We start from the raw sequence: 20,286 nt of genomic DNA, 5'->3' as shown, positions 1-20,286 counted from the left end.
GGAGGGGGGAAAGGGAAGGGAGGGGAGGGAGGGAGGGGGGAAAGGAATGGAGGGGAGGGAGGGAGGGGGGAAAGGGAAGGGAGAGGAAGGAGGGAGGGAGGAAAGGGAAGGGAGGGGAGGGAGGGAGGGAAGGGAGGGAGGGAAGGGAGGGGAGGGAGGGAGGGAAGGGAAGGCAGGGGAGGGTAGGAGGGAGGGAAGAGAGGGGAGGGGAGGGTGTGGGGAGGGTAGGAGGGAGGGAAGAGGGGGAGGGGAGGGTGTGGGGAGGGTAGGAGGGAGGGAAGGGATGGGAGGGGGAGGGAGGGAGGGAAGGGAGGGGAGGGGGAAGGGGGGAGGGAGGGGAGGGAAGGGAGGTGAGGGTGAGAGGAAGAGAAGGGAAGAGAAGGGAAGGGAAGGGGAGAGTGGGAGGGGGGAAGGGAAGGGAGGGGAGGGTGGGAGGAAGGAAATGGAAAGAAAGGAAAGAAAGGAGAAAGAAAAGGGAAAAAGGAAGGAAAGGAAAAAAGAAGAAAGAAAAGGAAGAAAAGAAAGAAAAAAGAAAAGAAAAGAGAATCCAAGAGGCAGACAAAAAACTGTAGAGGAAACTATAAAACCATGTTCAGTGGAAAAAAAAGAATAAAACTGTTCAGAAGATTTGGGGTGATATTTATTTCCTTATTTGTTTTGTTTTTTAAAAAGATAGGGTCTTACTCTGTCACCCAGGCTGCAGTACGGTGGTACAGTCATAGGTCACTGCAGTCTCCACCTTCCGGGCTCAAGCGATTCTCCTGCTTCAGCCTCCAAAGCAGCTGGGACTACAGGCCCACGCCACTGCACCTGGCTAATTTGCTTTTACTTTTCATGAGATGGGGTCTTGCTATGTTGTCCGCGCTGGTCTTGAATTCCTGGCCTCAAGCAATCCGCCTGCCTCAGCCCGCAAACTGCTGGGAATACAAGCATGAACCACCAGACCCAGTCTCTCATGTTTTCCGAAGTTTCTACGATGAACAGGACCATGTTTATAATTAGCAAACAGGGAGTCAGTGTTACTTTTCGAAGAAGGCAGAGCTGGAAATCCACTTCTTGGTGTCCCTGGAAGGAACGGACAACCAACCTGAGCAGACTTTCTGTCATCTAGACAAGTAACTTATAAGGGTGACTTCAAGAGGATGGAAGGTTCTAGATCAAAGAGGTGAGGCTAGCTGAAGGGAAAATAAGCTTTTAAAAAACATCAACTCCTCCAAAAGGATTCACTGACCACTGAGAAGGTCGGAAAGAAGCCGGTAAAATGAAAAGAGCTGAAGGGTGTAGGTTCCAGAACATTCACATCCGCAAGGCTGATTCACCGCTGTCTGTCGAGGACAATGTCCAGACTCCCAGGTGACAGCACCTGAGGAAACGCCCCAGAGAGGGGCCCCTCCTGGCTGGGACCCTCACACCAGGACCCCAGCGGGCCGTGTGCCAACCCACCTCCTGCATGCATCCGTCCCCTGGCTGGTGGCGGGAAGCCCTGTCCTTCCTCCTGGAGGCTGTTTTCTGCCTGGCCAGAAACACAGGCTCCAGGGGCCTCAGGGGAATCTCACAGGCTGGTCAGCCACGGCCCCATGCATTTCCTTCATTTGCAGCACACGGAGGTCCGACTCAGTCAGGGCCGTGCCCGCTGTTCCCTCTGAACCTTCCATGCCACAGCCACAGGGGCTGCAGGGGCACCTGCCGGGTGAGCGGGTCTCACAGCCAAACAGGCCTGGGCTCTTCCAGATGTTCTCAGCTAAGGCAAATACCACCCTCTCCGTCTCAGTCTTTCCCGCTGCAGAATGGGAGGAGTAACCAAATGCAGCCACACCTGTGCACGCGACTGGCCTCGCACAAACGTTACTTAACACCAGCCAGGCTTCCTGACACGGGGCTGTTTGAATTTGGGTGAACTTTCTGTGTGTGTGGAGCTGGTCTCCTGTGTCTGTTTAAAAGCCCCACTGCATTATCACCTCCGTATTTGTGTGAGGTGACACCTGGGAGGACAGGCCATGTCTCTTGTTCCTTGGTGGGTCTCCGGTGCTTGGCCCAGCCACTCCGGAACATGCTTGAGACACAGATGAGTGGGGGAGTGAATGGTGCTCCCAGGGTGCACACCGCCTGCGCCTTGGACGGGACAGCTGCCACGTACTGCCGCCCGCTCACCTGATTTCCAGCTACCTCCGGGCACAGTCCTAAATCGAACCAAACATGACTGTCCTGATCACCCCGTGATGTGCTTGCTCTCTCGGATCCTCCGCACCTGCCAGAAACGCTTCCCTGGAGGATGACACCACCTCCTGGGCTCCTTCCCTTTCCTCAGCTGAGCCTCAGCGTCTGTGCTGAGCTGCATAAGGCCTGGGAAGCTGAGGCCGCCTAAGACGCCGTGTACCATGATGGGGCACAGAGGTCAAGCCAGGAAGGTGGGAGGAGCTTCCGGAGGGGATGGGCATCCACTGGCTGTCACCTGGACAACCCCCACCACCCCCAGCAGCAAAAGATGGGCAGGCCCCAAACCAAAATCTCCCCCCCGCTTATCCTGTCAAAGAATTTCTGATGGTTTCATGTCAAACTCGGAGAAAAAGGATCCATTGCCAATGAACTGGGTCTGAGCCCCTGAGGAAAGCATCCAGTAGTGGGGAAAAGGTGCTCTGGCTGACACAGCCATGAAGCTCAGGCTGCATCTCAAAAATGGCCTCACCCACAAGAAAGAGGAGAGGCTGTTTGCGCGAGGCTGTTCATCATGGCACGTCTGTGACAGCAAAAGCCTGGAAACAAGCCCAAGCCAGCACCGAGGTCCGAGTGCATGCCAGGCCAGCCTCGCATGGGGCCCTGCCCCGCGGTGAAGAGAAGCAGGACATCTCTAGCAAGCACTGCAGTGGCTCGGGCAGAAGGCCAGGAGAGCGAGGTGGGGGCGAGTGCCTGTAGCAGGAGGCCCTTCACCAAATACGGGGATAGGGAATACGCGGCTGTGTATCTGAACATCTACTCATGTGCTTTTGCTTACATTTTTGAAAATTGAAGGATATACTATAAAACATTCTTAAACTGTTCCCTTTGGGGGCAGGGGAGAAAAAGGTTCCTTCAGACAGACTTCTCTGGGTCTATCTTATTTATAGATTTGACCGGGAACCACACAAATATAAAGTTGAATCAGCTGTCAATGGCAAGCTCTACACATGTAATGCTGAATGAGACCAATGAACCTGCTGTGAGGAAATGGTGTCCAGTGGCCTTAGAGACATCAGCTGACTGCTGACGAGTGGGGCGTGCCCTAAGGACAAAACAAAGACAATGACCAGTGTAAGGAAGGACGAGGGAAACTGGAACCCCCATCCACAGCTGCCTGGATGCCAACTGCAGCCACACTGGAAAGTAGTCTGGCAGCTCCTCAAAATGCCACACACAGAGTGACCACATGATCCGCAATTCCGCTCACAGGGATCCACCCAGATGAGCCGAGGACCCGTGTCCACACAAAAACTTCGACGAAAATTTTCATCACAGCCAAAACGTAGAAACAACACATCCACCATCCACTGGTGAATGAAGAAATGAAAGACGGTCTCCCCATGCAGTGAGTGTGATTCAGTCATAAAAAGGAACAGCGTGCCACTGTGTGCCTCTACATGGTGGCCCTTACAGACGTTACGCTCGGTGGAGGAAGCCGGACCCTGGAAGTCACACACCACAGATGCTTCTTGACTTAACCCATCGTATCCTAAGTCAGAAATGCATCTGACCCTCCTAGCCTTCAAAACACGGAGGACGGTTCCCGCTGGGTTCACGTCACTTTCATGCCCTCGTTAAGCCGAGCCATCATAAGTCGGGAACCACCTGTACGTGAATGTGTTCACAGGAAATGTCCAGAAGAGGCAAATCCATCGATGGAAAGTGACTGAGGCTGCCAGGGCCTGGTGGGGAGTGGGGACGGACGCCGGGAACCAGGCCCAGCCCACCCAGCCCACAGCACAGGGAAGAGCTACAGGGAGGCCCTGAGTCCTGAGTGGGCAGCGGAAAGGAAGAACGGCCTGACCGTCACGGGACCCTGGCCACTCCTACTCCAGCGAGCACACGACCTGGGAGGACCCAGCATAGGAAGAAGGAGGCATCTGCCCTGCACCAAGAAGCCCCTTCCCCAGTGTGAGGACCCTCTCCTGGGCCTGCCTGCCATCCTTCAACACAGCCCCTCACTCCTGCACCTGTGCCCCCCACCTTCATCCCCATCTGCTGCCCAGCTCCCACGGCTCCTGGTGGGGCTTTTCTGGTCTCCAGTTGAACCTCATCCCCTCCCTATCCTCCCGCTCTCTTCCCGTTAGCAAGGCCTATAGACACAGCCACAGCCAGAGTGGGAGCCCTGCAGGGCGGGGTCCTGGCAAGGGGGTCAATGGCCCTGACAACGCAGCCATGAGTGACCCTGGGCTGGGCCCAGCCCCTGCCTTTCCCTCCCTGTCTCCAGTGTGGGGGATGGGAGCCCATGAGAAGAGACAGGAGACTTCCCCACCTCCCCCCAGTGCAGGGAAAGGAGGAGAGGGTCCTGGGAGGGACAGAGGCCCTGGGAACACCCCTGAGGATTTGCCCATGGGTGGTCTCAGCACCCCTCATGGCCCCCAGTCTCCACGCCCATGGCCACGGGTCTGCATCTTGTTTCAGCCTGGTGTGAGCCAGGCGGCCGCAGTGGTCAGCAAAGAGAAGTGGGCAGTGCGCTCGGATGCGGCTCAGGGTAAGGGGCCAGGCACTGGCACAGCCCACTCCCACTGCCCCGCGCAGGCACATGTGGCTCACACCAGGGGCGGGATGGGCCGGGGCTGCAGCAGGTGAGCTGAGGGCTTGGCACTGTGCCCATGTCACCTGAAAGGCACCTGGAACATCAGAAACAGGGAAGAGGATCCGCTGGCACACATTTCCTGGTGCATGACGCCCCACAGGGCAGGTGCCTCCACAGCCAGCTCCTGCCCCTGCCCCTCCTCACACACAGACCCCACACCTGGCCAGGGCCCAGCACCTGTCGGTGGCCAGAATGGCTCAGGTGGAAACACTGCAATGCTTGGAGAACGCGCCAGCACCTACCCCCCAGTGCAGAGAGGACAAACCCAGTCTCTGGGCCAGACTGGGTCTTACCTGGAGTCAGACAGGGGCTGAGGCGCCTCATGAGCCGAGGGACTCCCAGCACGCAGCTCTCTGGCCTCCGGCTCCTGCTGACCTGCAATCCCAGCCTCTCCTTGCAGCCCACTCGCTGTGTCCACCTGGGAACCTGAGGTGTGAGGCAGGCACTTGTTGGAAGTGGGGGCTTTGGGCTCCCGCCCGTCGGAGGCATCTTCTGAGGGTGGGGGCGCCTCCTCCTGTCTCTCAGGGGCCCTGTCGCTGGCCTTGGCTAAGCCGGCAGCGTACGAGGCACCAATGACGCCTCCCGGGCTGCACTTCTCCCGCAGACGCTCCACCATGTCCTCCCTGCTGTCCCCGCAGCTCCCACAGCACACGCAGGAATGCAGAAGGCAGTTGGTGGCCGCAGTGCTAAGCTTGTGGGGGCCGCCGTCCATCCCCTCGGCCACGGGCTCCGAGGCGGCCTCCTGGGTGGCGACCGCAGAATCCAGGGAAGTGGGCGATTTGGGGTTGAAGATGACCGTGGCTGAGAGCTTCATGCCCCCTGTCCGGTGGGCGATCATCTCGGCCGTCTCTGCGTCATCCGCACCCACCTCCCAGCCGTCCAGGTGCAGCCGCGAGTCGAGGCAGCTGCAGGAGCTGGTGCCCGCGAGGCTGGCCCCACCTGTGCCCTCGCCCTCGAGGTTGTTGTTGTTGCTCAAGTCCTCCTTTTCCGAGGCGGGCACGCTGACCCCCACCGCTCCGCCTGGCCCACCCTGCCCTTTCTCCTGGGGGTCGGCCCGGGTACTGCCTGCCCACCCAAATGGGCCACCTGGAGACTCGGGCCTGGCCAGGGCTTCTGCCGTCCCCTCCACGTCATCCATGAAGAACACGCGCTCCTCCTCGTCACTGCCCGACCGCAGGCGCGCTCTACCTGGAGACGCCTCCCCGCCTGGGCTGCCCTCCGCTCCCGGTCTGTGCGCTGGGGACTGGCAGGCGCTGGGCGGTGAAAGCAAAGAGGACATCTCGTCCCCTGCCCTGTGGACCATGCGGCTGAGCTGCTCCAGCTCCTGGTCGTCGTACTGCATGGAGCAGGCCAGCTCTGCATCCGGGTCTTTGGCCTTGGCTGAGAGCGGCCCCTCAGGGGGGAGAGGGGCAGAGAGGGCGGGCGCCAGGGCAGCGGGTCCTTGCACGTCTGCGCGGATGGGGAACTCCACGTCTTGGGAAATGCAGAGGTTCCGTTCCAGCGTGTGCAGCTCCTCCTCCGTCAGCGTCTGCAGCAAATCCCTACGAATCAAGACAAAAGCCAAGGGTGAGGGTCCCAAAAGCCACACCAGCCTTCTCGGCCAGGAGTGGACGCAGCACCCTGGAGTCTGCACCAGCAGAACAACAGCCAGGCACTGAACGTTTGCAACTGAATTCACAAGGCACCAGCACGTCTCCTCCACCACGGAACAAGGCTCGGGTCTCGCCCGCCAGGACAACAGCGTTCAAGGTGGCCGGCTGGGATTCTAGTACGGTTTCTTTTTTAAAACAAGATTCTGGAACCTTTTGCTGAAAATAACAAAGCCATGATTGTTAGGCATGTGTTAGCTGCATGAATAGAAACTCTAAGGAGTGAAAAAATACATGCTGGTTTACACATAGACCTTCATCCTTTCATTCCGCAAATACCATTGGGCACTGGCTATGCAGCAGGAACTGGGCACTAGGACACGAGGAAGAAGGCAGGCATGGTCCTGCCCTTGTGAACTTAGCCTGCAGTTGGGTGAGGCAGATGATAAACAAGCATTTATACAAACAATGACTGAACTACAACAATGACAGCTGCAACCAAAGACAATGCAAGCCATGAAGGAGGGTGCAGCAGGGCACCTGGCTGAGGCCGGGAAGGCTTCCTGGAGGAAGAGGCATTGAGGCCGAGACCCAAAGGTGCAGTTAATTCAGTGATGCTGAGCAGGAAGCTCCCGGAGCAGGCTCCTACAGGCCGACTGTGGGCTACTCTCTGCTGGGAGAAGCTCCGGCTATGTCTGTGGTCTGAGTCCCACATGGGACATTCCAGCACAGCCATGGCTATTGTGAGGAAGTGCGCTTTGCAGAGCTGGGCAGAACTTTCCTAAGCTGAATCCACCCATGTGAATAGCACCCAGATTCAGAAGTGAAACTCCAACCAGGCCCCCGGCGCCCTGGCTCTCGCGTGACACCATCCTGACTCCATAGGCCGAGGTGCGCACCTGCTCTTCTTCTCTGGAGAAATGGGAATTTTCAGTCTACACTCTCTTGTGGCAGGATTTGTTTGCTGATGTTATATTTGTGTAGAATCTCCAGGATTCTACCCAGTTAAATTTCAATTTCAGATAAACAACAAATAAGTACTTTTAAAATGTCATTAGAAATAGTTGTAAGTGTAAGTGTACTCCAAATGCTGCCCATTTGGGACGTACACTAAAAAGAGTTTGTTGTTTATCTGAAATTCTAACTGAACTGGGCTTTCTGCTGTTGTATTGCTAGATCTGGCAATGCCAGTAAGATTCACCCATCATAAAGCACGTTGCCATAGGTCATTCATTCTTGTGGCTGCACCATCTTCCATGGGGTAAATATATGTAGTTCCTTTATCTGTTACACCCGACAGGTTTTGGCTGCTGTGACCCAGCATCTTCGTGCATCTCTCTTGAAGAACACACGAGGGCATTCCTGCTGAATGCACACATGGGGTGGGACTGCTGAGCCAGACAGTGGGGAGCAGCCAGGATCCAGGCACGCCTGCCCACAGCTTGGCTGACAGCATGGCTTGCCCCAGGCCCTCGAAAGCACTACTGTCTTTAACTGAATCCTTCCTGGTGCGTAAGTAATTGTATCTTATTTTATTATGGCTTTCCATTGTTTTAGCCTGATGACCAATGAAGTCGGTCACAGTTTATCTACTTATCATCCCTTAGATCTTCTCTATGCAAAGTTCCTGTTCAAGCCTTTTGCCCATTATTAATTGGGTTGTCTGCCTTTTTCTTATTGATTGACAGGAGTTCTTTTCTTTATTAGATATATTCTCCAACTCTTTGGCTTGCCTTTTCATTCTCTTAATGGTGCTTTTGAGGAAGTTTTAAATTTTAATAAAGTCCAATTATAACATTTTTTCTTTATGATTAGTGCTTTGTGTCCTGTTTAAGAAATCTCTTCCCACTCCATGGTCACAAAGATGTTCTCCTTGATATTTTCCTCTAAAAGCTTTTTATTATTTTTTAAGTCACAGTCTTGCTCTGTGGCCCAGATCCGGGGTGATCATGGCCCAGTGGAGACTCAAACTCCTCGGCTCAAATTATTCTTCTGCCTCAGCCTCCTGAGCAGCTGGTACTACAGGTGCAGACCACCGTACCTGGCTAATTATTTTTAATTAAAAAAAATTTTTCTTAGAGACAGGGTCTCACTATGTTGCCCAGGCTGGTCTTGAACTCCTGGCCTCAAGTGATCCTCCCACCTTGGCCTCCCAAAGTGCTGGGATTACGGCATGAGCCACCATGCCTGGATTTTATTGATTTACTTTTTATATTTATAACTACACTCTGTCTGGAGTTGATTTTTGTGTACAATAGTGGTAAGAACCCAGACACTAATAGATAACCATATGAGACATTTTTCCTCATGTGGTCTTCTATTGACTCAGCCCATTTATTGGAAAGAAAAACAACTGTTCCCGCTGTTCTGTAATGTCACGTTGTCATAAATCAGAGACATATATATGCATTGGTCAGTTCTAGACTTTCTATTCTATTGAATGGGTCTCAAGTCCATCCTTGTACTATATCTGTCAGGATTACTATAGCTTTACAATAGAAGATGTCTCCAATTTTCTTTTTTTTTTTTTTTTAAAGAAATGGGGTCTTGTTCTGTCACCTAGGCTGGAGTTCAGTGATGTAAACACAGCTCACTGTAGCCTTGACCTCCTGGGCTCAAGAGCTCCTCCCACCTCAGCCTCCCAAAGTGTTGGGATTATAGGCATGAGCCACTGTGCCTGGCCTTTGTTCTTTTTTTATGAAGTACACACAGCAGAAAAGCATACATATGTTCACCTGGAGACACACACAGGGGTAGTCACAGCAGCACTATTTGTGGAAACTGCCCAAAGCCCATCGAGAGTAGAACAGCTAACGTTCTGCTGCTGCTTGGCTATTCCAGGCCCCTTGCATCTCCACATGCATTTTAGTATTAGTTTGTCAATTTCTACAAGGAAGGAAGGAAGGGAGGGAGGGAGGGAGGGAGGGGAGGGGGAGGAGAGAATGCAGAAAGAAAGAAAAAGAAAGAAAGAAGGAAAGCAAGGAAGGAAGGAAGAAGAGAGAGAAAGAGAGAAAGAAAGAAAAAGAAAGAGAAAGAAAGAAAGAGAAAGAGAGAAAGAAAGAAAAAGAAAGAGAAAGAAAAGAAATAAAGAGAAAAAAGAAAGAGAAAAGAAAAAGAAAGAAAGAAAGAAAAAGGAAGGAGGCTGGGCATGGTGGCTCACGCCTGTAATCCCAGCACTTTGGGAGGCCGAGGTGGGTGGATCACGAGGTCAGGAGATCGAGACCATCCTGGTTAACACGGTGAAACCCCGTCTCTACTAAAAATACAAAAAATTAGCCGGACATGGTGGCCTGGGCGCCTGTAGTCCCAGCTACTTGGGAGGCTGAGGCAGGAGAATGGCATGAACTGGGGAGGCAAAGCTTGCAGTGAGCCGAGATTGTGCCACTGCACTCCAGCCTGGGCAACCGAGCGAGACTCTGTCTCAAAAAAAAAAAAAAAAAGAAAAAGGAAGGAAAGAAAAGAGAGAAAGAGGGAGGGAAGGAAGCTAGCTAGCTTCTGGGATTTTGATTGAGACTGCATTGAACTCATAGATTAATTTGAGAACAACTGATATCTTCATAACATCAGGGGTTCCTCTCTCTGAATGGAATTGCTGTCCAAGGCTTTAAAAATTTATGGTAATAACATTTTATAACTTTCAATGGAGGTCTTGGACATCATTAATTTGATTTATGCTTATGTATTTGATATTCACTGGTACTACCATAGATGTTATTTGCTATGGTTTGGGGGTGGTTTGTCCCCATCAAAACTCAGGTTGAACTTTAGTTCCCAATGTGGTGGTGTTTAGAGGTGGTGTCTTTAAGAGGTGATTAGGTTGTTAAGGAGATTAATGCCTGTCTCATGAGACCAAATTAGTTACCACAAGAGTGGGTTGTCATGAAGTGAGGCTGCCTCTTGTGTTTGGCCTTTTTGCACATGCCCCCTTCCCCTCCTGCTTCTCTGCCACATTATGACAGAGCACGAGGCCTGCACCAGAAGTTAACCAGATACAGCCACTGGATCTTGGACCTCCCAACCTCCAGAATCATGAGCTAAATGAACCTCCTTCCTTTATAAATTACTGAGTCTTAGGTATTCTATGATAGCAACACAAAATTGACTAAGACAGTATTTTGATTTCATTTCGCATTTATTTATTGCTGGCATACAGAAAGACCATTTATTTTTGTATATTGATCTTTCATCTAGTGACCTTGCTAAATCTACTTATTATTTCTAATAGCTTGAAGATGCTCCTGAGTTTCCTAGGTACTTGATCACATTATCTACATAAAATGGCAGTTTTAGTTCTTCATTTCCAATGCTATGTAACTTCCTAATTTTCCTTTTATTTTTGCCTTATTGCACTTGCTAGGCCAGAAAACAATGTTAAATGGAGACAGTGAATAGTAGACATCTTCTTCCCAATCTCAGGGATGTGTGCTGTAGTACATACACAACAGACAACACACACACAGGGATACGCACGGACGAAATCTGTATCTATATCTATCTGTGACCAGGTTAAGGAAATTCCCTCCTATTCCTAGTTTGCTAAGAGATGCTTTTTTTGTTCTGTTTTGTCTATTGCTAAGCCATGTTTTCACCATAAATTGGTGTGAAATTTTTTCAAATGCTTTTCTTGAATCTTTCAAAATTATATGATTTTTCTTCCAATTTTTAAAATTAATGTGGCAAAACATCGATTTGATTTTCTAATGTTAAGCCAATCTTGCATATCTGGAATACATTTCTTTTTTTTTTAATTTTGAGACAATGTCTTGCTCTGTCACCCAGGCTGGAGTGCAGTGGTCTGATCACAGCTCACTGCAGCCTCTGCCTCCCTGGCACAAGCAGTCATCCCATCTTGCCTCCCAAGTAGCTGTCAGTACAGATGTGTACCACCATGCTCGACTAATTTGTAAATTTTTTGTAGAGATGAGGTCTTACTATATTGCCCAGGTTGGTCCCAAACTCCTGGGCTCAAGTGATCCTCCTGCCGCAGCCTCCCAAAGTCCTGGGATTACAAGTGTGAGCCACTGTGCCCAGATATATTTCTCTTGGTCATGATCTATCTTATTTATATATGGTTGAGTTTTATTTGTCTGTATCTTTTTAAGGGTATTTGCATCTTTGTTCATGAGAGATTGGTGTAGTTGTTGTTTCTTGTAATATCTTGGTCAGGTTTAAATGTCTAGATTATACTCTTATTGGAAAAAAAAAAGAGTTAGGGCTGGGTGTGGTGGCTCATGCCTGTAATCCCAGCATTTTGGGAGGCCAAGACAGTCGGATTGCTTGAGCCCAGGAGTTTGAGACCAGCCGGGGCAACATAGTAAAACCGTCTCTACAAAAAATACAAAAATTAGCTGGGCATGGTGGTGCATGCCTGTGGTCCCAGCTACTCAGGAAGCTGAGGTGGGAGGATCTCTTGAGCCTGGGAGGCAGAGGTTGCAGTGAGTCTAGATTGTGCCACCACACTCCAGCCTGCGTGACAAAGTGAGAGTCTGTCTCAATAATAATAAAAAAGACTTAGAAAATGTCTTTTTTTTCTATTCCCTGAAATAATTTATATAAGATTTGTGCTATTTCTTCTTTAAATGTTTAGAAGAATACATAAGGAAAGCCATCTGTGCCTGACGTTTTCTCTGTGGGAAGGTTTTAAAATAATGAATTCAACTTCTTTAATAGATATTGGATTAAAAGGTTTTCTATTTCTTCTTCTGTTAGCTGTAATTGCTTTTTTGAGGAATTTGTCCAATTAATTCAAATTGTCAAATTTAGTGATATAAAGTTGTTTATAATATCCTCTTACTATCATTTTAATATCTGTAAGGTCTGTGGTGATGTCTCCTTTCCATCTATATTATTAGTGATTTATGTTTTATCTTTTTTTTCTTGAACTAGTCCAGCTAGGAATTTATCAATTTTATTAATCTTTTAAAAGAACTAACTTTTTGGGCCAGGCATGATGGCTCACGCTTGTAATCCCAGCACTTTGCGAGGCCAAGGTGGGTGGATCACGAGGTCAGGAGTTCGAGACCAGCCTGGCCAACACAGTGAAACCCTGTCTTTACTAAAAATACAAAAAAAATAGCTGGGTGTGGTGGCAGGTGTCTGTAATCCCAGCTACTTGGGAGGCTGAGGCAGAAGAATCGTTTAAACCTGGGAGGCAGAGGCTGCAGTGAGCCGAGATCGTGCCACTGTACTCCAGTCTGGGTGACAGAGCGAGACTCCGTCTCAAACAAACAAAAAAACCTAACTTTTGGGTTTGTCTTTCCCCTACTATACATTTGTTTTGCATTTCATTGACATCTGTTCTTATTTTTATTATTTCTTTTCTCCTGCTTTCTTGAGGTATGATAAACTTATCATTTCCTAGCTTCTTTAGATAAAATTTTACATAATTGAATTCATCCTTTATTCTGTTCTAATTTATAGCATTTAGTGCTATAAATTTCCTTCAAAGCACTGCTTAGGCCTCATCTTAATTTTCCTTTTTTTTTTTTTTTTTTTTAGAGATGAGGTCTTACTCCGTTGCCCAGACTGGAATACAGTGGTGGGATCATAGCTCACTGCACTCTCAAACTCCTGGGTTCAAGCAATCCTCCTACCGCAGCCTCCCAAGTAGCTGGGACTATAGGCATGTGCCACAATGCCCAACTAAGCATTTTATTGTCGTTGTTTTAATATGTTAAGGAAAATTGAAGGGGGCAAATTAGATAAGAGGATGAAGAATTTAAACAGATAACTGGAATCTATACAAAAAGAAACAGCCAAGTGTGGTGGCTCACACCTGTAGTCCTAGCTACTCAGGAGGCTGAGGTGGGAGAATTGCCTCACCCAGGCTGGTCTCGAACTCCTGGGCTCAAGTGATCCTCCCATCTCAGCCTCCCAAAATGCTGAGATTACAGGCATGAGCCATTGGGCCTGGCCACATGGATATATCATATCTTTATTATCATGTAGTTAAAACTATTTTTAAATTTTGGCCAGGCACAGTGGCTCATGCCCAACATTTTGGAAGGCCAAGGCAGGCAGATGGCTTGAGCACAGGAGTTCAAGACCAGCCTGGGCAACACAGTGCGATCCCATCTATATTACAAAAGAAAAAAAAATTTCCATTGACTTCTGCAATGAACAATGAATTATTTAGAAGTGTTTTGGGCCAGGTACAGTGGCTTACACCTGTAATCCCAGCAGTTTGGGAGGCCAAGGTGGGCAGATCACTTGAGACCAGGAGTTTCAGACCAGCCTGGCCAACATGGTGAAACCCCGTTTCTACTAAAGATACAAAAATTAGCCATGCGTGGTAACTCATGCCTATGGTTGTAGCTACCCAGGAGGCTGAGGCACAAGAATCGCTTGAACTCAGGAAGTGGAGGTTGCAGTGAGCCAAGATCATGCCAGCTGCACTCCAGCCTGGGTGACAGAGTAAGACTCTGTCTCAAATAAATAAATAAATAGAAATGTTTTGCCTAATTTATCATGTAATTGGGGATTTTTCCAGGTTTTTCCAGGTTTTTTTTTTTTTTTTGATACCTGGCTCACTAAAGTCAGAGTACATACTATGAATACTTTCTGTCTTTTGAGGTTCACTGGGGGTTTTTTTATGGTCTGTCATATAATCAATTCTGATAAATGGTCCACATGCTATTTATTCATTTATTTATTTATTTAGATAGGGTCTGGCTCTGTGGTGCAGGCTGGAGTGCAGTGGGATGACCTTAGCTCATTGCAACTTCTGCCTCCTGGGCTCAAGCCATCCTCCTACCTCAGCCTCCCAAGTAGCTGGGACCACAGGTATGTGCCACCACACCCATTTTTTTGCATTTTTTGTAGAGACAGTGTTTCGTCATGTTGCCCGGGCTGGTCTCAAACTCCTGGGCTCAAACAATCCATCCACCTGGGCCTCCCAAAGTGCTCGGACTACAGGTATGAACCACTGCACTCAGCCTCCACATACTTTTAAGAACATAAGGGTGGGCCTGGTGGCTCATGTGTGTAATCCCAGCACTTTGGGAGGCCGAGGTGGGTGGATCATTTGAGGTCAGGAGTTCAAGACCAGCCTGGCCAAAATGGTGAAACCCAGTCTGTACTGCAAATACAAAAATTAGCCAGGCAGTAATGGCACGTGCCTGTAATCAGGAGAATCGCTTGAGCCTGGGAGGCAGAGGTTGCAACGAGCCGAGATCGCACCACTGCACTCCAGCCTGGGCGACAGAGTGAGACTCTATCTCAAAAAAAAAAAAAAAAAAAAGAACTTGAATTCTGGCAATTGTTGGATGTAACTTACACATGTAAGTTAGGTCAAGTTTGTTAGTTTTGTTATTGAGATTTCTTACATCCTCAAGGGTTTTCCTGTTGGTTCCATCGGTTATAGAGAGGTAAATTAAAGTATCCTGCTGGTTTTGGATTTGTCTATTTCACCTTATATTTCTGTTATTTGCTTTACATAAGTTTTACAGCTGTGTTATTCAGCCCATACATACAGATTTGGGATTGTCACATCTTCCTACTGAATTGCCTGTTTATCAGCATGAAATATTTCTCTTTATCTCCAGTGATCTTTCTTGCCTTAAAGTTTACTTTGATAAATATAACTACAGCAACTTTCTTTGGGTGGTGTCTGCATGATTTATGTTGTCTATTTACTCTCAACCTTGTTTATGTACTTGCATCAGGACTGGGTCTCTCGTCAGCCAAGTTCAGTTGTTGTCGCTGTTTCAACCCAGACTGGTAATCTTAGTTTTATACTTGAATATTTAGTCCATTTGTATTTAATGTAATCACCGATGTGGCTGGGTTTGTATCTTTCATCTTATTATTTTTTTCTATTTGGTCCATTTGTTGTATCTTCTCTTTCTCTGTCTTTACCTTATTTTGGATGTTTTTCCTTCTACGAGTTTGCTAGTTATTCATCTTTATTATTTTAGTGTTATCCTAATATTATAATAGCAATCCTTGATTGATCACATTCTAATATAAATAATTTATTCAATCACATTTCCAATACAACTCTAAAATTCCATTTACCCCTTTCTGTCTTTCCTGCTACTTGTATCATGAATTTTAGTACTATGTATAATTTAAACTCCACAGACACTACATTATTTTGTACAGTTAATATTCACTTATATTAACCCACACCATGTTCTTCAGTCTCTCTTGCATTACTTGTTTTAAGACAGGGCCTCACTGTCGCCCAAGCTGGAGTGCAGTGGCACAATCATAGCTCACCGCAACCTCAAACTCCTGGGCTCAAGTGATCCTCCCACCTTAGCCTCCTGAGTAAGATGGAACTACAGGCAAGCCCCCATGCCCAGCTAATTTTTTTTTTTTTTTAGTAGACAGCCTCACTATGTTGTCCAGGCTGGTCTCAAATTCCTGAGGTCAAGGAATCCTCCTGCCTTGGCCTCCCAAAGTACTGGGATTACAGGCAGGAGCCACCGTGCCTGGCCTCTCTAGCATTTCTACATTTCCATCTGATACAATTTTTTTTTTCTGAAGACTGCAATTAATTGTTTTTTGTGCAGGTTGCTGATAATAAATTCCTTCAGTTCTATGTTTTGGAATAATTCATGAAGGCAAAATATCACCTTCATTTTTGAAGGATATTATTGCTGGTTATAAAACTCTGGTTGTCAGCTATTTTCCTTCAGCAATTTTTCTTGTTTTGTTTTCTTTTTGAAACAGAGCCTCACTCTGTTGCCCAGGCTGGAGAGCGGTGGCCTGATCTCTGCTCACTGCAACCCCCGCCTCCCAGGTTCCAGTGATTTTCATGTCTCAGTTGGGATTACAGGCACCCGCCACCACGCCTGGCTGATTTTTGAATTTTTAGTAGAGACGAGGTTTCACCATGCTGGCCAGGCTGGTCTCCAACTCCTGGCTCAAGTGATCCTCCTGCTTCAGCCTCCCAAAGTGCTGGGATCACAGGCGTGAGCCACCGCGCCCGACCTCCTTCAGCAGTTTAAATATACGTTATTTCACTGCTTGTCGGCTTCCACTGTTTTTGTTCGTTTGTTGAGAAGACAGCTATCCATCTTATGTTCGTTTCAAAGTAGTATGTCCTTTTTCTCTTGCTGCTTGTCAAACGTTTTGTCTTTGTTTTTGGCAATTTCACTATGATATACCCAGGTATGCTGGTTGGTTTTTTGTTTGTAGTTTTCTTGCTGAATCTGTGGCTAGAGATTTTTGTCTTTTGGAATTTGGGGAAATGTTTAGCCATTACTTCTTTGAATATTGCTTCTGCCCCTTCTCTCTCTCTTTCTGGGATTCCAATTATGTATTTTAGGCCTTTTGAGTTTGTTACACATGTCTCTTATGCTCTATTCTGGTTTTCTGTTGTTGTTTCTTGCTGTTTTTCCCCTCTTTTTTCCTGCCTGAGCTTCAGTTTGGGTCTCTTCTATTGAGCTATCCTCAAGCTGACTACTTCTGTGTTCTGCTTCTGCTGGGTCCAATCTGCTATTAAACCCATCTACTGTGTCCTTATTGTCAAATTGTGAATTTTCTTAGCTTTAGAATGTCATTTTTTTCTTCCTTCCTTCCTTTCCTTTCTTTCCTTCCGCTCTTTCTTTCTTTAGAGATGGAGTCTTGCTATGTTGTCCTGGCTGGAGTGCAGTGGCTATTCACACTGCACTGTAATAGTGCAATCCCACTACTGATCAGCACGGGAGTTTTGACCTACTCCATTTCTGACCTGGGCCGGTTCACCACTCCTTAAGCAACCTGGTGGTTCCCTGCTGCAGGAGGTCACCATATTGATGCCAAAGTTTAGTGCAGACACCTGATCAGCATAGCACACTAGAATTTAGAACTCCTGGGCTCAAGTGACCCTCTGGCCTCAGCCTCCTGAGCAGCTGGGACTACAGGTGCATGCCACCACACTTGGTTGTGTCTCTCTGTATAGATTCCAATTCTCTGTTAAATTCTCTATCCGCTTATCTAATTTGCCCCCTTTCTATTTTCTTTAACATATTAATCAGCACTGTGTTCACATCCTTGGGAGTAGTATCTGGATCATCAGCAGTCTGCATCCACTTTCTGGCTCTTCTCTAAACTATCAGATATATTTTCTTGTCTCTCTTTTTTTTTTTTTTGAGACGGAGTCTCGCTCTGTAGCCCAGGCTGGAGTACAGTGGTGCCATCTCAGCTCACTGCAACCTGCGCCTCCCAGGTTTAGGCGATTCTCCTGCCTCAGCCTCCCAAGTAGCTGGGACTACAGGTGCGCATCACCATGCCTGGCTGATTTTTTATATTTTTAGTAGAGATGGGGTATCACTGTGTTAGCCAGGATGGTCTCGATCTCCTGACCTGGTGATCTGCCCGCCTTGGCCTCCTAAAGTGCTGGGATTACAGTATTTTCTTGTCTCTTTAACTTTTTTTTTTTTTTTTTGAGACCGAGTCTCACTCTGTCACCCAGGCTGGAGTACAGTGGCACGATCTTGGTTCACTGCAACCTCCACCTCTTGGGTTCAAGCGATTCTCTGGTCTCAGCCTCCCGAGTAGCTGGGATTACAGGCATGCACCACCATGTCTGGCTAATTTTTGTATTCTTTTAGAGATGGGGTTTTGCCACGTTGGCCGGGCTGGTCTCAAACTCCTGACCTCAGGTGATCTGCTCGCCTTGGCCTCCCAAAGTGCTGGGATTACAGCAGTGAGCCACTGTGTCCGGCCAACATTTTAAGCAATTTTGGATTATATGACAGACATTGGATATAAAAGAATCATAAAGGTTACAGATGACGCTTTTTCCACCAGAGGGGACTGCCCCTTTCTCTGTTAGGCTGACCGCATGAGGCCCATTGTTGCATTCCCTTCGGACACGGAGTAGGTTGAGGCTTGGCTGCAGCTTAGGTCTGGTTACTGCAGTTCTGAGCCTGCTGGGCTCTCTGTCTTCTCAAACCCCAAAGTCTGCAGGAGACCGAGTTCTGTCCTTCCAAGTTCCAGCTCAGCCTCCAGCCACATGCAACTTCAAAATCTGGCAAATGTTTCTAGCAGTGTGCTCACGGCATGCTTTTGGTTTGTTTGTTTGTTTTTTGAGACAGAGTCTTGCTCTGTTGCCCAGGCTGGAATTTAGTGGTGCAATCTCAGCTCACTGCAAATTCTGCCTCCCGGGTTCAAATGATTCTCCTGACTCAGCCTCCCAAATAGCTGGGATTACAGGCGTCCACCATCACGCCCAGCTAATTTTTATATTTTTAGTACAGACAGGGTTTCACCATGTTGGGCAGGCTGGTCTCAAACTCCTGACCTCAGGTGATCCATCCGCCTGGGCCTCCCAAGGTGCCTAGATTACAGGCGTGAGCCCCTGCGCCTGGCCTCAAGGCATGCTTTTGTTCCTAAGCACCTGGGAACTGCAGGAAGCCTGTTGTCAGGGGGCTTTCTGCCTGGATTTCCTGCTTCCCCAGGACTGGCAGGCGTGCTGCTTGAATGCCCCCAAGCTGCCAGCCTGTTCCACCAGCCCTTGTGATTAGATGTTCTTTCCCCAGCAGAGCTTCTCTGCCTGGGAAGCCTGGGCCCTGGACAAGCCTGAAATCATCACATCTTCGCTGGGGAAAAACAGCCAAGCAGACTGCAGCTCACCTTCAAACGCTCCCTTCCCCGGAGTCTTAGTTCATTCACCTAGTTCTCACTTCCACAGTTCAGTTACCTTTAAAAGCATGATCTTTTGGCTGGGCACAGGGGCTCACGCCTGTAATCCCAGCACTTTGGGAGGCCGAGGTGGGTGGATCACCTGAGGTCAGGAGTTCAAGACCAGCCTGACCGACATGGTGAAACCCTGGCTCTACTAAAAATATAAAAATTAGCCAGGCGTGGTGGCGCACACCTGTAATCCCAGCTACTCAGGAGGCTAAGGCAGGACAATCTCTTGAACCCGGAGGTGGAGACTGCAGTGAGCTGGGATCACACCACTACACGTGGACAGTAAGAGATAAGTCCTAAAACCCTGACACTGGAGGAGGCGCAGGCTCATCTGTGGATTCTCGCTATTTTCCGTGGGTGGGCGGGGGGCATAAGCAGCAGTTCTGTCGGGGTGGCAGGGCCAGCCTGTGGGTGCACACCTGGGTCCCAGCAGCCCTACCCATGGGTGAGTTTCCCACATCAGGGCCCCAAGGTGGGCAGCAGGGGCACGTCCCATCCACACTGCTTTCTGCAAGGTGATGTGACTCACACCTGTAATCCCAACCCTTTGGAAGACCAAGGCGGGAGGAAAGCTGAAGTCTAGGAGTTCAAGACCAGCCTGGGCAACATGGCAAGACCTCATCTTTACAAAAAAAAATATTTTTTATTAGCTGGGCATGGTGGTCCGCCTGTAATCCTAGCATTAATCCCTTGACAGCATTCTGCCTCCAGCCCATTCAGCTTCATCCTCCTCTCCATCGCCCGTGCAGGCCAAGGGCGGATATGCTCCCAGGACGTCCACTCTATTCCTGTGTGGCCTGGGCCCCCTTCCAGCCCCACAATGCCCAGGAGGCTCCTTCTCCAGCCACAGCCCGGCACCTGCGCCACCTTTCCTGTAAGACCCCCATATGTGGGGCGGGGGGTGCATGTGCCTTCCTGGTCTAGGTGGCGTCTGTCTCCTCTCCTCGCTGTGGTCTCCTCCACGTCACCCGAGGAAGGATGGGACTGCGACCTCCAGGTCCAGGGGTCACATCCCCCCAAGCAGGAGGGAAGCAGCGACAGCCATCTCCCAGATGAAACACGTACTGAACCAAGCACCCCTGCCCCTGAGTCCACTGACGCCAAGGACCACCTGCCAAGGACCACCTGCCAAGGCCCCAAGAGCTCACAACGCCATCTGCAAGGGTGACGGGCGGCCCATAGCCCACGGGGTCACTTTTCACTGTCTGGACTCACAGCACCTCTGGCCCTCATGAGGCAGAGTTCTAGGCTTCTGGGTCC

General features: G+C 49.1%; 1 protein-coding gene across 9 annotated transcripts in view; it reads right to left on the bottom strand.

Annotated features, from left to right (window-relative positions):
• The window catches only part of ZFYVE28 (zinc finger FYVE-type containing 28), a 143,323-nt gene that overhangs the window by 33,293 nt on the left and 89,744 nt on the right, over nucleotides 1–20,286 (bottom strand). For all 9 annotated transcript variants that reach the window (XR_009210619.1, XR_009210620.1, XM_032135798.2 and 6 more), the window contains one exon: nucleotides 5,107–6,354. Coding sequence is in view for 7 of the 9 variants with exons in the window: in XM_032135798.2 (XP_031991689.1) it covers nucleotides 5,107–6,354 (1,248 nt within the window). In the remaining 2 variants the exon portion in view is untranslated. The remainder of the gene's footprint in view (nucleotides 1–5,106; nucleotides 6,355–20,286) is intronic.

The sequence above is a fragment of the Hylobates moloch genome, unplaced genomic scaffold (genome assembly GCF_009828535.3).
Source record: "Hylobates moloch isolate HMO894 unplaced genomic scaffold, HMol_V3 SCAFFOLD_17, whole genome shotgun sequence".
In the NCBI taxonomy this organism is placed as follows: domain Eukaryota; kingdom Metazoa; phylum Chordata; class Mammalia; order Primates; family Hylobatidae; genus Hylobates; species Hylobates moloch.
The sequence above is the reverse complement of the archived record's forward strand: the minus strand, read 5'-3'. Positions and strand labels throughout refer to the sequence as shown.